General features: G+C 55.6%; 2 protein-coding genes across 4 annotated transcripts; both read right to left on the reverse strand.

Moving 5' to 3' along the window:
* Positions 1-124: 124 nt before the first annotated feature.
* On the reverse strand, positions 125-12,332 carry ACAP1 (ArfGAP with coiled-coil, ankyrin repeat and PH domains 1). Of its 3 annotated transcripts, XM_058559859.1 has the most exons (22): positions 11,476-12,332; positions 10,879-10,936; positions 7,285-7,404; positions 7,023-7,076; positions 6,879-6,937; positions 6,440-6,623; positions 6,270-6,314; positions 6,057-6,152; positions 5,869-5,943; positions 5,667-5,776; positions 4,661-4,712; positions 4,464-4,564; positions 3,993-4,116; positions 3,682-3,893; positions 3,011-3,080; positions 2,786-2,880; positions 2,524-2,693; positions 1,782-1,954; positions 1,206-1,315; positions 1,012-1,122; positions 615-664; positions 125-308 (listed from the first exon to the last, which is right to left on the reverse strand). In XM_058559859.1, the coding sequence occupies exons 1-22, from the start codon at positions 11,526-11,528 to the stop codon at positions 208-210; spliced, it is 2,223 nt and encodes a 740-aa protein (XP_058415842.1). In that variant the 5' UTR covers positions 11,529-12,332; the 3' UTR covers positions 125-207. The 3 variants fall into 3 exon arrangements, with proteins under 3 accessions (XP_058415842.1, XP_058415843.1, XP_058415844.1); XM_058559860.1 differs by lacking the exon at positions 7,285-7,404; XM_058559861.1 differs by lacking the exons at positions 10,879-10,936; positions 11,476-12,332 and adding an exon at positions 10,860-10,876.
* On the reverse strand, positions 12,330-15,534 carry LOC131416984 (uncharacterized). The gene is made up of 7 exons (XM_058559869.1): positions 15,041-15,534; positions 14,583-14,690; positions 14,381-14,452; positions 14,075-14,163; positions 12,948-13,085; positions 12,483-12,693; positions 12,330-12,394 (listed from the first exon to the last, which is right to left on the reverse strand). The coding sequence occupies exons 1-6, from the start codon at positions 15,532-15,534 to the stop codon at positions 12,626-12,628; spliced, it is 969 nt and encodes a 322-aa protein (XP_058415852.1). The 3' UTR covers positions 12,330-12,394; positions 12,483-12,625.
* Between the last annotated feature and the right edge of the window lie 48 nt (positions 15,535-15,582).

A 15,582-nucleotide genomic window follows, 5' to 3' on the forward strand; every position in this document is an offset into this window, starting at 1 on the left:
CCGAGCTGCCACTTCACTCCCTGGGAGTCGCCAACTCCCAAGCGCTCCCGCACCCCGGACCCGCGGCGCCCAACGCCTTGCCGGCCCGAAGGTGGCGCCCAATAAATGAACTCTGAAGCGGGGAGCAAAGCACGAAGGCTTTAATGGCGAAGGGCCGGGCGGTGGGGAGGGGGGGGGCTGGGGGTGTGGACCCGCGAAGGCCTGGGATCACAGCGTGTGGAGATCGTGACTACGCCGGCTCAGCTTCTCCGGGTCATCCGACGCCATGAGGGAGAAGTCGCGGAAGATGTCGAGATACGTCTCGTCCCCTGAGGGGAGGGAGGAAGGGCTGGGAGGCTGGAGGACCGGGCCCTAGCGCGGAAGAGCATGGTGGGGACTGCGCAGCTGGCCTGCTAAGGGCGCGCGCTTCCCGCGTGGGTGGAGGGCACATCTGCGCTGTCAGGGCAGCGCCCTCGCCTATTCTTTGCTCTGTTCCGGGATTCGCGTCGGATGCGCCCAATACACGTTTGTTGAATAAACAATGAGATTAATCAAGCTGGGCACGAGGGGAACGGGTCGTCGGGGGCCAGACGCCCAGAATTACAATGTTGGGCCGGGGGCGGAGAGTACTTTACCTGCCTGACCCTGGGCCGCTTCGGCCTCTCTCATCTTTGCCAATCGTAGCCTGAAGGGGAAGGAATTAAAGAATGAATGACATTCTCTTCACTCCCCCCACCCCAACTTCCCAAACTTTGAGTGAGTTGTTTTATTCATGTTTCCCCAGGGTCGTGCTCAAAAGATGCTTTACAACAATGATGCCTCTCACTCACCAAGAACTCACCATCCTCGGACCTCCCCGCCCCCCTTCTTACTCCACGCCCCAATCAACACTCGGAGCATTCTTTTCCTCTCCGGGTCCAGGAGCTGGCCCCGCCCCTCCCCGCGCCCCGGCTGGCACGCTCGGGTCTCGGCGTGAGCCCCGCCCCAAGTGGATAGTGCGAGCGCTAGCCCCGCCCCTTGAGGCATCCTCACAGGGTGACGATGTCAGCGTTGGCTGCTTCCATGGCGATGGTGAGAGGGTCCCTGCCTTCAGAGTCCCGAGCTCCCAGATCGGCCCCCCGTTTCAGGAACAAGCAGGCCAGCCTGGAGAGGATAGTCAGGTTCAGCCGGCCTCTCACGCCGTCCGGAGCCTTCCTCCCCAAGGTCATCATCCCCGCCGCCCCTACCCCGTGTGGCCAAGAATGGTTGCGTGGTGGAGCGGGCCCCGGCCGTGGTTGTCCGCTTGGTTCACGTTCGCCCCGTTCTGGAGGAGAAACTCACAGGCCAGAAGAGAATTCTACATAGAGAGGTTAGGAATGGGGAGAGAGGGTGGCATCTTTAGAGGCAGATTTAAAGATATTTTAGAGTGGGGTCAGTTCAGAAGGTGGGGCATGGGCATCAGGACTGTAGGGGTACAGCTAAGTGTCAGGCCCTGGCCTACCTCTTTACATGTATTCATACACTGAATCCATAGTACAACCTAATGAGATATATTATCCCTGTTTTACAGATGAGGAAACTGAGGCACAGAGAGGGTCATAACTTGTTCCTGTAAGTGGTGAGAGCCTGGATTCAAACGTAGGTTGTCTGCCTCGAAACTGCACACTCTTAGCAACCAGTCTCTATTGGTTATCACTCCCTATGGGGTGGGGCTCCCAGGGAGCAGGTGGGGGTGGAGGGAGAGGTAAGAGCTGGGCCAGAGTCAGAGCAGAGGTCGAAGAGAAGGAGCCTTAGGGTGGGGTGCGGAGGTTGACAACTCTCACAGCAGCTGTGGCCTGGATCAGCGGCGTGGCATTCTCCTGACCCCCGTTGACCCAGTTGACATCGGCTCCATGGGCAAGGGCATCAGCCATGGTGGGAAGAGATGGAGGATGCCCAGCAGCTCGAAACAGCAGGGCCCCCGGGTGCAGGCTGCCCAGGTCATCAGAGGGGGGTTCTGTTAGAGGGAATCAGCTGTGAGTCTGGGAAGACACCCTCAGCACAGTGCCCTGATGCTGTAATGGGATAGGTCACTTCTCAATTGTGGGGAGGCCTTCAGGACTCTGGGGACTGTGGTGGGAGGTGGAGCTGTGTGTGTGTGTTTGTGTGTGGCCCCTAGGGTGTGGAGGGAAACAGCATCATTCACCTCTTCCTGTCCAACCATCCTGACCAGCTGGGATGTCACAGGTGAGCTGACTCACTGATGCTCAGCCCCAGCTCTCTTGGCTCCCTCTCAAACTCACACTCTCCTTCACAGGCCTTTGGAAACCCTAGCTCATTCTCACTCTGGACTTTTCTCATGTTGTTGACACCCTTACATAGCCCTCCCTGCCTACTCCCAGACCTATGCTCCTTCTCCTTCTTCACTGTAACCCCCAAAACTCTTGCCTTGTAAAACCAGTGCCAGTTTTCCTCCAGCATTCTCAAGGGGAAGGCCTGGGCCTCATACTCTGTGCCTCCCCACCAGGCCTGGCACAGTGCTGAGCACACAGCAGGCACTCAATGAATGCCCAACCAACGCCATACCTGGCTTGGATCTGAAGCTCCCTGGCTGGGGCCTGATGGAAGGCTTTGGGGGCACAGGAGGCTGCCCCCTGGGGGGCCCCCGGCCTCCTCTTCGCCCTCGAATCTCAGGAAGCTTGGTCAGGAACTTCTTCTCCACGTATTTGGCATGAATCCAGGCCTCCTTCTCCTGCCTAGGGGGGTCGGGGGAAAGAAGGGGACGGTCTTCCCTCTTCCCATCCTAGACCCTCCTCCCTTCCCAAAAGGAGGGCAGCCCCAACCTCACCGGGAGCAGGTGGGCCCTGGCTTCTTCACTGCCATGGCCTCCACACGGGCCTCATAGATCTGGTTGATGACTACATTTCCCAGCTCACACATAAGCTTCGGGCGGCCCAGGCAGAGGCGGAGGCAGACAAGTAGGGTGGGGGTGAGTCTCTGAGTCCTCAGAGCTCTGCAGCCTTGTACTGACCCTGCCCCCACCCCCCACCCCCTTCACCATATCCCAAGTCACCTTCACTAGTTCTGGCTCCCACGAGTCGAGGGTCAGAGACCGGACTTTGGAGAAATGAACTCCAAGGCTCCTAGAGGGCCAGAGTGGGAGTCAGGTCCTCTGTGGGGCAGCAGCTGGGGCAGCTGCTGCTGCTCCTGAAAAGACTTGGAGGCAAGGCCGTGCATGAGGGGCTGTGCAGAGGCACGGGCCCAGGAGGCCTGTGTAGCCTTGACCTGCATTGGGCAGGATCCTGCGTGTTCACCCTTCCCTCTTCTCCCTTCTTCCCCCACATTTCATTTTAAGGGCCTCTCTAGCCACCTCCCTTCTCCCATGGCACTCTGGCCTGGACAACTCTTTCCATGCCACTCCCCTTCCCCCTTCCACCAGACTGACTCGGGGTGAGGGCCTATAGATTTGCTAAGGCCTCATGACCTCTCTCTGCTCTTTGTTGGCTCCCCCACTCTCAGCAGCCCTGACCCCACACCTCTTTCAGTCAAGCCAATAAACTCCTTTTGGTGTCCCCCAACCTTGGCCAGACCAAGACACTGAGTGGTCCAGTCATGGCCAGGATCTAAGAGAGGAAGCCAGGGCAGGGTGGGAAGGGAGGAGCCCCTGTGATGGGCTCTATCTTGCCCCCTCACACACTGCAGCCAGAAGGAGTGGGGCCCACGCTTGGGGCCTTAGGGAATGACCTGTGGATGCCGGAGCACTGAATGCACAGGGTGACACCAAGGTTGATGCTGGCCCACTCGGGAGCTGGCTCCCGGCAGTCGCAGCACTGGGCATTGCCGTCCACACTCTGCACCTGGGCTGCCACATGCCCACCTCCGCCAGGCTCCCTTCCCCTGGTTGTCCCACCACAGCCCAGGGTGGCAGCAGAGCCCATGGCCAGGTGTCCTGAGCCCTGGGGGAGACAGGGGAAGAAAGAGAGGCCATGGGGCCAAGGAGAAGGGATGCCTCATCTCCCTGGGCAGCCTGGCCCTGCATCCCCATGTTAAGGTACCTGGCCTGGACCCCGGGGGCTGTCATCAAGGCGTGCCTGGCTGAAGGCTGTGGCGATGCTGCTCTGCACAGCACTAATCCACAGCTGCAGGAGGCGCTCTGAGTCAGCCTGCAGGAGGCAGGACCTGAGCAGGAAGCGGGACAGAGAGTGGGGAGGGGTCTGAGGCCTGGGAAGCCATGGGGCAGGATAGGTAGGTTGACATTCAGCTAGTACTCAACTGTACCAGTCATACTGAAATACTTCCATACCAACTGGTAATATCTTTCTAAATATTCCCAATCACCCTATAACCTACCCTCAGAACCCCCCCCCCCCGCCCAGACTGCCCTACAATCCAGCCAGCAAAGGGTTAAGACTACATAGGGGGCTCCAAGACCCTGCTCCAGGAGGCCTTTGTGATTGGCCTGCCTTTCCAGTTGGTAAAGACTGAGATATATTAGAGCATCACCCGTGGGGCTGGATGGCACTCACTTGCTGGGGGACACCACCTCAAAGCAAAACCGCCTTTCAGAGTCAGGGCAGAGCTTCACTGTGCAGAGACGGAGGTCGTCTACCACCACAGTCACAGGGTCCTGGCAGGAAAGGTGATAAGGGGGCAGACGTCCAGCCAGCTGCAGAAAGGGCTGAGTCTCCCTGGGCCCAGGCGTCCAGGACCCGGGCTTACCCACCTTGTACTTCTTCTGATAAACCAGCTGGTTGCTCTGAATAGTGAACCAGCGTCTGGAGGAGGTAGAGATAGAGTTATGGACATGCGCAGCACTGGGATGAGGCTCGGGACAGGGACAGCTGAGAGGCTGTGCCCTTTGCCCCATACGGATCTTGCTGAGAGGAGACCTGGGCTGACTGTCCCATGAGATGTCCCAGAGGAGGGAGGACAGTTGCACAGACCAGGACATCTAAGGAGTACTGTTAACATCTTGGCCAACCCAGATTTGATACATTTATGGAGACAACTTTCCAGCAGATGGCAGTAAAATGCTTTTTCTAATAAAATAAGTCTATTGCTAAATTTGTGACAGATGCAAGTATCTTGGGGAAGGGGCTTCATTTTCTAATTTGCACAAAGATCCCATATGGGCAGTGGCCCTGGATGGAGAAGGAGTTGAACCAGAGCAGATCACCACCCTGCTCCGTACCCTGCAATGGCTCCCCATTTCCCTCAGAGTACAGCCTAAACCCCTGCACAACCGGCAAGGCCCTATCATGATTCACACCTCCAGGAGCTCCAACTTCATCTCCTACCACTTCCTCCTCCCTCCCTTTGTCCACACCCATGGCCTCCTCTCTGTTCCTCCAACACTTCAAGTTTTTCAGGGCCTTGGCACTGGCTCCTCCTTCTGTCTCGAACATTATTCCCCCAGATATCCTTCAAGTCTTCACTCAGAAGTCACCTTCTCATGTAGGCCTACCCTGACCATCCTATTTCAAATTGCCACCCCTCCCCAGCTCACCACATCCCTTGCTTCATTATTTTTCTCCTATGGCACTCTTACCTTCTAACATAACATATAATTTACCTAATTATTATGTTAATTGTCTGTCTTTGCCAATGGAATGTAAACTCTCTGAAGGCAGGGAGTTTTGTTTGTGTTTCTTGCTGTGCTTAGCGCACTAAAACCACTCAAAAAATATTTAATCGGATGGGTTTGGCTGACTGGGGCATCATCGCCTCACCTGCTCCAGGTCTTAAATGCATTGCTGGCCCGTTTGAAGAGATGACCTTCCATGACCAGGCCACCAGGCCCCTCCTTTAGGCTTGGCTCTGGCTCCTCCCCACCCAGCTCCTGGGGGCAGAAGAGGGTCAAAGGGCAACTGAAGTGGGCAGAGACCAAGGCCCCAAGGCCATCTGCCTCCTGCCTGCAGTCCCAGCCCTCACCTTCTGTTTCAGCAGCACGTGTCTCTGCTCCATGTCCCTCTTCTCTCGAGCTGAATTCAAGACCAGCTGGTGCAACTGGGCATAGGAGGGGCATCTCAGATGTTCCCGGGCTCCCTCAACTAGGCCAGGAGAGTCATCTCAGAGCCCCTGCCCTCCCTCCACCATCTGCCTGCTCCTTGGGGCCCTACCTGGCCGCCTAGCTCCTTGCGATACTGGGCCAGCCGACTCAGCTCCTCATGGCCCTGCTGGAAATAAGTAGCCTGGGCCTCCACCAAACGCAGCACCTGGGGGACAAGATGGGCAGGGGGCAGAGCTGAGGAAGGACACCTCTTTCCCTCTTCCCTCCTGCTCTCCATCCGCAGGCTCCTCCCCACCTTGCCCTCACCACCACTGCAACTCACAAACTCCATGATGTCAAACTTCCTCTTGTCCTCAATCACATTAATCTGAGGGACCAAAAAGACCTCAGGTCAGTCTTGAAAACAGCGCCCCTCCCACTGCACACTGGGGGCCCTCTGGCCTCGAGGTGACTGAGGCCCTCGTACCCCAGGAGGACAGGTGGGGCAGGCACCTGCAGAGCATAATCCAGTGCCCGTCCCCGGTAGCCAGCTCGAGCAGTCTTCAAAGCAGCTCCTGCCTCTTCTGCCTCCTGGGTCCTGCGCCGGGGGACCTCTGCATTGTGGGTAAGAGCAGCCTCCAGGCTCTCGGCCCCCCGCCAGAAATCCCGGCGAGCCTCTCGGAAACCCCGGAGTCCTCTGAGGGTGGGAGGATAACACAGAATCACAGGTATACTCACCTGCCCCCAGCAGAGAAGTCCCAGGAGAAGGCCCTCTCAGCCTTTCAGTGGCCTGTGTAATAGCACCGCCAAGGGGATCCTTGGGATGGGCGATAGCTGTCAGGCCACCAGAAACACCCCCCACCACCACACCAAGTCTCACAACTCCTTCGTTCAAGGAGGCCCCTATGGTAATGGGAAGAGGGCTGGAGGGTTGGTTTCCCTCCCTACTCACTCCTTGACCAGGGTCTGGATTTGCTGCTGCAGTGTGTGCTGGGTGGCATCTAGAAGCTCCTGAGGGGAAGCAGAAATTGGCAGGTGGGGGTAAGGACCACAGACAACCTTGCTTCCCCCACCAGCCCTACCTACCCCCACTCACCGCGTGGCTGTCCAGCTTGTGGCGCAGGCTCTCAGTGAATTTGTCCAGACACTCCTAGGCAGGAAGAGCAGAAAGAGAGTACCAGGCACGGGGCGGTAGGGCCCTCCCATCTCTAGATCCAGTCTGCTATAGCTGTCTTAGATGGCAGCCCCAGCCCGGCTCTGGCCCCCTCCCACTGCAGACCCCAAGCCAACCCCCCCCTTCCACAGGATCTCTCCACATCCCAGGCCCCATCTCACCATGGTTTGGGCCCTCCACCTACCGCCATCATGGGCTCTGGTGGACCCAGGCGGGCCAGATCACAAATGCCAACAATGAAGGCACGGCCAGCGGCAAGGTAATGGCGCCCACTCTCCAGCAGGCCATTACCCAGCTTGAGGAGCTAGGAAGCATCAGGGCAACAGGGAGTTGTGCCGTGTGCCACCAGACCCGGTGGACCCCCACTTCTGCCCTCTTCCTCTCCCCTTCCCCAGGGCTGTGCCCTCCTTCTCAACCTTGCCTACCGTTCTCTGCAGCCCAGTCCAGCTCTCCCAGTTTCTAACACACACCTGGTGCTTTCTCATCTCTGCTTCTTTGCTCCCACTGCTCTATGCCCGGAACAAAATTCCTCCCAGCCTGTCACCAAAGCCAGTGTCAGCTTCACCTCCAAATGTCTTTCTCTGTCCACTCCCATGCATCTCTCCCTGCCCTGCCCTGATTCTTGCATGTAGAGCTCCCCAGAAACTCCATTCTCATGCACTGTCTGGCTCACAGGATGAATGCTCTACCTGGCTGTTATTAAATTCTATAGTATTTACTGTCTCGAGTCATCCCACTCTGAGCTCACTGAACATTCTCTCATAAATATTAATTAGTTACTAAAGCCACAGGGAAGGGCAAAGATGGCATGCTAGGGTGCTCCTAGGGCCCATTCTGTCTGCCCCCCCAACTGACAAATAAGGAGGCTTAATAAACAAGGGGACAAGTGACTTGCCCAAGGAGGGTGTCTCTGGGAGAGCCAGGTGGCTGCGTCAGAAGCCAAAGTGAGGTCTCCTGACCCCCAGCCCTTGTTACCTGCAAGAACTGCATTGCCCCTGAGGTGACACCACTTGGCTCTGGCCTGAGTCACCACATCTAGGATGGAGCAAATATCTGTGGAGCCCTTCAGCTCAGCCCAGGGGACAGGAGACTACCAGGGAGGTTCTGTGAGGAAACCCTGGGCAGCAGAAGCTCAGAAAGCTTGGGCCGCACAGGTGCTCAGTGAACTTTTGTTGAACTGAAGAACACTTTCTAGGGCAAGTGAAAGCTTCAGGGAAATACAGCTTGACTTGAGGGTGGCTGGCAGGGTCAGTAATGGTCAGAAAACTGACCACAACCAAGCCTTATCAGACGTCACCATGGAGTGTCTGTGACCAGGGACAAGGACCCAGATGCTCACAACTCCACTGTGTGGGGCTGGGGGACCGAGTGTCCAGTTTTTTCTTCATCCACCACACCCTCCCCATATATCCAAATAAGGAACTTTCATGAGACTGAACTAGTGAGAAACTGGTACATCCATACAATAGAATAGTACTCAGCAATGCAAAGGAATGAACTATTCATACATGAACTACTGACACTCTTTATATGCAACAAATTGAATCAACTTCAAGGGCATTATTCTGAGTGGAAAAAAAAGAGCCAATCTTGAAAGGTCACATACTGTATGAATTCACTTATGTAACATTCTAGAAATGACAAAAGTCTAGAGATGGAGAACAGAGGAGTAGTTGTCATGGATTTGAGAAGGAGGAGGGGAGGGCATCATTATAAAGGGTAGCACAAAAGAGTTCCTTTGTGGTGATAGGAGTTTCATATCTTTTTTTTTGTGTGTGTGTGTGTGTGAGGAAGATCAGCCCTGAGCTAACATCCATGCTAATCCTCCTCTTTTTGCTGAGGAAGACCGGCTCTGAGCTAACATCTATTGCCAATCCTCCTCCTTTTTTTTTCCCCCAAAGCCCCAGTAGATAGTTGTATGTCATAGTTGGACATCCTTCTAGTTGCTGTATGTGGGACGTGGCCTCAGCATGGCCAGAGAAGCGGTGTGACAGTGCACGCCCGGGATCCGAACCCGGGCCACAGGAGTGGAGCACGCGCACTTAACCGCTAAGCCACGGGGCCAGCCCCAGGAGTTTCATATCTTGAACGTGATGCTGGTTATAAGAATCTGTACACGTGGTAAAGCGCCATTGAATTATACACAAAGATTTTTTTTAAAAAAAGAGTATATGTGGGCCGGCCTGGTGGTGTAGCAGTTAAGTTCACGTGCTCCGCTTTGGCAGCCTGGGGTTCACAGGTTTGGATCCCGGGCATGGACTGACGCACCGCTTGTGAAGCCATCCTGTGGCGGCGTCCCATATAAAGTAGAGGAAAATGGGCATGGATGTTAGCCCAGGGCCAATCTTCCTCAGTAAAAAGAGGAGGATTGGTAGCGGATGTTAGCTCAGGGCTGATCTTCCTCACACACACAGAAAAGTATATGCAAAACAGGTAAAATCCAAGTCAGGTCTGTAGACAGTTCATTGCATTGTGCCAATATCAATTTCCTGGTTTCGGTAATGTACTCTAGTTATATAAAATGCCACCGCTGGGGGAAGCTGGGTGATGGGTACGTGGGCCCTCTCTGTACTATTTTTGCAACTTCTTGTGAGTCTATAGTTAACTCAAAAAATTGAATTAAAAAAATATATGTATAAATTGGTCCTCTGCTAACTTTCAGGCTCCAGTATAGGCACTGGGGATTGAGCAAAAACAAAACATAAAAGTCCCTCATGGCACTTACATTCTAGTGGGGAAACACAAAAAAATCATTACAGACACACACTAAGGCGACCCCGGGTGATTCCCACTCTTGCATAATCCCCACCCCTTTAATGCGAGCGAGACCTGTGATTTGTTTCTAACCAACAGAATATGGCAAAGACAATGGGATGGCACTCCCACGATTCAGTTACACCCTGTGGAAAAGGTGATGGATGCTTCTCCTGTGATTACATCCGATATAAACTTATGCCATCTCGCCAGCACCCACAAGAGAGACTCTCCTGCGGGCCTTGAAGAAGCAAGCTGCTATGATGTATACTGCCTACGGACAGGGCCACATGGCAGGGGACTGTGGGTATCCTCTAGGAGATGAGGGCCTCAGTCCCGCAACAGCAAGGAACTGAACTCAGCCAACAATCACAAGAGCTTGGAAGAAAACTCTGAGCCTCAGAGGAGCCTGCAGCCTGTGAGACCCTGAGCAGAGGACCAGCTAAGCTGTGGGTGGTTTCTGACCTACAGAAACTATGATAACAAATGTGTATTGTTTTTAGTCACTAAATTTGCAACTTGATACACAGCAATAGAAAACTAATGCAGCAAATAAATATATAACATGTCAGATTGAGGTAAAAGCTATAGAGAAAAATAAAGCTGAGTAAGGGAAATGGGAGTGTGTGTGTGCATGTGTGTGTGTGCACGTGCATGCATGTTTTATAGAGAGGCCAGGGAAGGCCTTATTGTCTTGTGTTTAAGTGTTTCACAGTTGGTCCTCCACAGGCCGTCTGCGGGCTCTCTGGAGGTAGAAATAGTCTTGCTCTTCCCAAACACCCAGGGCCCAGCATAATGCAGGGCTCAAGAGTAGTCCACCAATGAGTCTGGTTTTTCAAGATCCCAAGCTCCTTAACAGCACAGAACCACCTTTCTCTTTCTCTATACCCCCCCAAATATTTACCCTGGAACATGGCTAGCATTCAATAATCCCTGGAACTCATTCTTGGTCTCCAACTTTCTCCCTGGCCCCGCCCCTCTCATCTTAATTGGCTCCTGGGTCACCTCTCCATGTCAGGATCACCTTTTCCAGCCGGGTCTCCAATTCTGACACTTCGGCTTCCACCAACTCGATAGAGGCTCTGGGAAAGGAGGGGTGGGGTCACAGGAACAGAGCTTGGGTCCATCTGGTCTGTCAGCCTCAGCAAGGTCAGGGATTGGGGTTAGGGAGTGGAGGTACAGACAGAAAAAGTGGAGGGGTTAAGAAGAGCCACCCACCCACCCTCTTTTGCTCAGCTCACTGCGCAGTGTAGGAGCTGCTGGCCCAGGCCAGAGCAGGAAGGGTAGGAGGGAGGGTGGATGTGGCGAGGGCAGGAAGTTGCTAACCGCCCAGAGCAGGTGCTGGGGGAGGGGCAGGGGTCTGGGTGAGGAGGAGGAGGGAATGCCAGCTCTGGGGGTGCGAGAGGCTGGAGCAGCCCCCTCCACATGCAAGGAGTGGAGAACATCAGAGCACCCGGTTTGATAGCAGAGGTCCTACTCTGGCCCCAAGCTCCATCTTGTCCCTTTGAGACTTACTCCCTGGAAGGACGTCTGGCCTGGGGAAGGTTGTGTGTGAGTGCGTGTGCATGTTGGGGGTTGTCGGACTACTCCCTCCCTGCCCTCCAGACCTGCTCGCACTTACCGGAAGCGAGGTGAGTCCTTAAGACACTCTTCGAAATCCAGCTTGACCGTCATCTCAGCTTGACTGCTCGGAGGCCAGTGGGCCCTGGGGCCCAGCAGGTGGGGATGCAGGTAGAGGCACTGCCTGCCCCAGAAGGGGCGTTGATGAGGAAGGAGAAGGTCCTCTCCTGGGTAGAGCCTGGGGGGGCGCAGATTTTTCCCCAAGGGGAATGGGTGTCCTAGGAGGAGCTCTCACCCCACACTTCCAGGCAGTGCTGGGAGGGGCAGAGGCGGGGCCTGGGCAGAGGAGAGGGGCCTGAGATCAGAGAAGCCACAGCCACGCCCTCAGGGACTATCTGCTGTCACCTTCCTACTGGGGGCCCTGGTCTTTCTTTGCTTCTTTCTCCTTTAGTGGTTGAATTTGAGAGGCCTGGCAGATATAGTTTCAAATCCTGATTCTGTCACTTAAAGGTTGTGTGACCTTGGGCAAGCTCTCTGATTCCTCAGTTTTCTCATCTGGAAGATGGGGATGATAACCCCTACCTCCAGGGTTGTTGTAAGAAGTAAAGATGATACCGTAAATTTATGGTTGACTGAATCACACCAATCACTGTCATCCTGCTACAGTTGGGCCTTCTCAGACTCCTAGGTTCTTGTTGAGCCCAGTTCCCCAGACTACTCCAAGCTTTCTTCTCTGCTCAGCCTGCCCTTGGTTTCCTGTGTGTGAATTTCCCTCCCTCCTCCCCTCTCCTCAAGGACGGAGCAGGCCCAGCCTGGGTCCCCAATTCACAGCACCCAGAGGCCTGCTCTTCTTCTCTTTATTGTCCACTCCTAGGGTGGTGAGGGCAGGGGAAGGTTGGTCCCCACCCCCTTCCCAGCTGGCTACATTTTCCATTGTCTGGCTTCCTCCTCCTGAGTCCATCGAAGCTGCACAGTTGTATCTGGAGAGAAAAGGGGTTGGGTTAGTAGCTTTTGTGCAGCAGGCATGAGATCTGGCCCACGAGACCCACCAGATTCCCTAGAACCTACCCACTCAGCTCCTCTCCCTCCCTGGGCAGTGCAGGCAGCCCTTTGCCCCCACCAGGGCTCAGGCTCATGTCTGTGCTGGTTCAGTTTTGGGGAGTTTGGGTTGCTTCCAGGTACCCTCTTTGAGCTTTCTGGGCTTCGCCAGTTCAGCCCTTTGGACACCAGCCACTGACACCCGCTTGGGACCTACTGTCTTTGGAAGACAGGGCAGTACCTGGAGTAGGGTGGGTGGCAGAGAGGAGTCAGGGAGGAGGCATGGGGTCAGCAGGTGATGCCAAGCTGGAGAGGATCCCAACCCTTCTGAGCCTCCCTGGTTCCTCTCCGTACAACAAGGGCCTTGCACACTAGGATGTTTATGGTCTCTCTTAGCACCTGTTGCTGGTCTACTGGCCTGAAAGGGGTGGGGGTTGGGGGCATGGGAGCTTGCCAAGAGCCAGGCCCAGTGAGATGGTGGCCTGGTGTTCTCACCAGGCAGCAATGGTGTCACTGTCACCGTCAGGGAGTTCTCAGTAGCCTTGGGATCCTGAAAGTGGTTTCCTGTGTGGTCCAGCAGACGGACCTCAGTGCTTATGGGATTCTCCATCATCCAGTTCAAGCTTGTGGAGCCTGGAAGCATCATGGGGTCAGGGTTGCGGCATCCATCAATCTGTTAGTTCTCAGCCCTCCTGCCCCCAGGCTGACCCGGCCCAGCTCTCACTGTCCTGCTGCTCATCTTCTGTGTCCTCCTCAAGCTCTGGGTGGGGAGAGCGCCTCAGGTATCTTCCCTTGCTATAATACTCCTTGCGTTGCAGATCAATCTCCTGCTCTAACACGATGGTGGCTGGAGCTGGGGACTGATTTCTGGAGGTAGGGAAATCTGAGGAGTCACCCAAATCAATCTGAGTCTCATACCTAGCGTATCCAGGCCCCTCAGGTGTCCATTGTGGCCCCCACCACAGGAGAGAAGCTCAAGCCCCAGGTTCTCATCTCACTTCTATCACCTCCTCCCATTTTAGAAAACCTCAGTGACCTCCCCATCCCCCTGGTTCTCTTGGGCATTCTGTTCCTCCTCACCAGCCAGCCTCCCCTAAGACTACCTTGATAGGGACCCAACCCCAGCTGCCCTCTGTCTTCCCTGGGTCACCTCCCAGCATTACCTCCCTCTTAGGCAGGGCCCTGGGCCAATGCCCACTGAGGAAGACAGGCTATGGTGGAGAAGGCTCTGGACTACAATTCCTTTGAGTCCCTGGGGCCCCGCCATAGCTAACCCTTGGCTTCTAGGATGTAGTTCTTGGTCATCAAGTCAGTCTCAACTTTGACTCCTCTGGCCAGTCCTCCTGCCCAGCTTCTCTCCATAGGTCTGGGCTCTGGGCTCAGCATCACACCTCGACTGCCACCTCCCATACTGACAATACTCCCATTGCTGTTCTTGTTATTATCCAATGGCAGGTTTTTCTGAGCCCTAAGGAACTTTCCTTCATCGTAGTGTGCCTTGCGGCGCTTCTCAAAAGCACTGGAGTCTGTGGGCCAGTGTAAGAGCTTGGCTTTCCCTCCAGGCTCTCGTTGAAGGTTCACTCCGCCTCCCCTTTTCATTCAATCCCCGACCCTCATCTCACGTGTCTTGGAAAAGTTGTCTGAAGACCCTGAGCTTCTGTTATCACTGTACTGGAGGACCTTGGGGCAGAAATTGTCCATTGTTGCAAACCTGAAGGGAGGGAGACTAGTTGGGGGCACCAAAGGAAGAGAACAACAATGGTGGCAGGTGATAGATAGGGCCAAGCTGGCTGACTCCCCCACCTTGGCCTTGGTCAGTTCTGACGGGAATTGTAGTCAAAAAAGCAGAGCTGGCTCAGACCCCAGAGTTCAGGAGTGGAAGGAGGAAGAGGTCCCACAACCCTGCTGAGCTCTGGCAGGACTCTCACCTCTCCGCCAGCTCTTCGGGAGTCATTGTGCGGGAGGAAACCTCAAGTAGGTCCTCATTGCTGTCCTGCAGCCTGCAAAGGAAGGAGCAAGCAGTGCTGGGAGGGAGGCAGCAGGCAATATCCAGTCCCTGCAGCCTCTCAGCCTCCTCCCCGTAACCCGCCTTTGAACAGGGAAGAGAGTCTGGGTTGACGGGCTCAGCACCTGTGGTAGGGAGTGCTGGGCTCATCCACCTTCATAAATCCGTAGTCCTTGTCAGCAGGGTGGTAGGTGGCCGGGATATTCATTTCATCCCAGCGCTGAGACTTTTTCCTGGGGTGGGGGAAGGACACAAAAAACGAGGAGGAAGCCTAGTGACCTCTTCTCACAGCCCTCCCTCATTCTTTCAGTCATTCAAAACCTTTTTCTTGCACCCTCTTTGTACTTCCAGAGGCGTAGGAGGCCTAATGATAATCACTTACAATGTAGCCAGGGTTGGTCCGGTACCTACCGCTCTCCCGCAAAGGCCTGGAAACTCAAATTTCCCACCCAATCGCCCTCACTTACTCTCACTTATAGTTCTCAGGACTCCGCCCCTTCCCTCCTGGCTCCACCCCCTCAAAGTGTCCGGAACCCCACCCTCCCGGCTCCGAGCGGCGTGCCCACTGAGCTGGGCTCCTTACTTCTCCACACTGGGGGATTTCTGCATCGAGATGGAACTGCTGTTTTTGAGGATGCCCCGGGGCCGGTCCTCACAAGGTTTGTGGGGGTGCAAGAAAGTTGACCCAGGGCGCGAACTGCTTCCCGAGTTGTACACCCCAGACCCCCTGGACCCAAGGCTGGACGTCCCGGATGCACGGGTTCCAAGGAAGGGGGGATTAAATCCGCCAGGGTATGTGCCGGGCCCATGGCTGTGGCCCGCAACCTCCCCAGGGTGCTGGTTGGGCCCGGAACCAAGGACCGCTACCCCCTCGGAGGGCCGGCTGGAACGAGGACTGCGAATTACGACTCCCCCGGAGTGCAGGGGGGGGCCAGAAACGTGACACAAGACTACTTCGGAGGGCGGCCTGGCGCCTGCCTCGACTCCTCCAATGCCTCCTGGCACTCCCCTGGTTGCCCCTCCAGGGGATTCCCCGTTGAGGCAGCCGGCAGCCCCCAGAGAGTCCTGCTTCTCCATGGCCCCGCCAGGGGGCCACCCTCAGCTCCCCCGCCCCGCCACCCTACT

The sequence above is a fragment of the Diceros bicornis genome, chromosome 18 (assembly GCF_020826845.1).
Source record: "Diceros bicornis minor isolate mBicDic1 chromosome 18, mDicBic1.mat.cur, whole genome shotgun sequence".
Classification (NCBI taxonomy): domain Eukaryota; kingdom Metazoa; phylum Chordata; class Mammalia; order Perissodactyla; family Rhinocerotidae; genus Diceros; species Diceros bicornis.

Bases quoted from the DNA above. Each gene is read 5' to 3' on its own strand.
- ACAP1 (XM_058559859.1), bottom strand. From the start codon at position 11,528: ATGACGGTCAAGCTGGATTTCGAAGAGTGTCTTAAGGACTCACCTCGC. The intron at 6,938-7,022 runs GTGAGTGGGGGT...GCTTCCCCTCAG, and splicing joins ACAAGCTGGACAGCCACGCG to GAGCTTCTAGATGCCACCCA. The intron at 6,153-6,269 runs GTGAGTTGCAGT...CTTGTCCCCCAG, and splicing joins AGTTTGACATCATGGAGTTT to GTGCTGCGTTTGGTGGAGGC.
- LOC131416984 (XM_058559869.1), bottom strand. From the start codon at position 15,534: ATGGAGAAGCAGGACTCTCTGGGGGCTGCCGGCTGCCTCAACGGGGAA. The intron at 14,453-14,582 runs GTGCTGAGCCCG...CTTCCTTTGCAG, and splicing joins CCCAGCACTCCCTACCACAG to GCTGCAGGACAGCAATGAGG. The intron at 13,086-14,074 runs GTGAGATGAGGG...TGATGCTTCCAG, and splicing joins AGACAACTTTTCCAAGACAC to GCTCCACAAGCTTGAACTGG.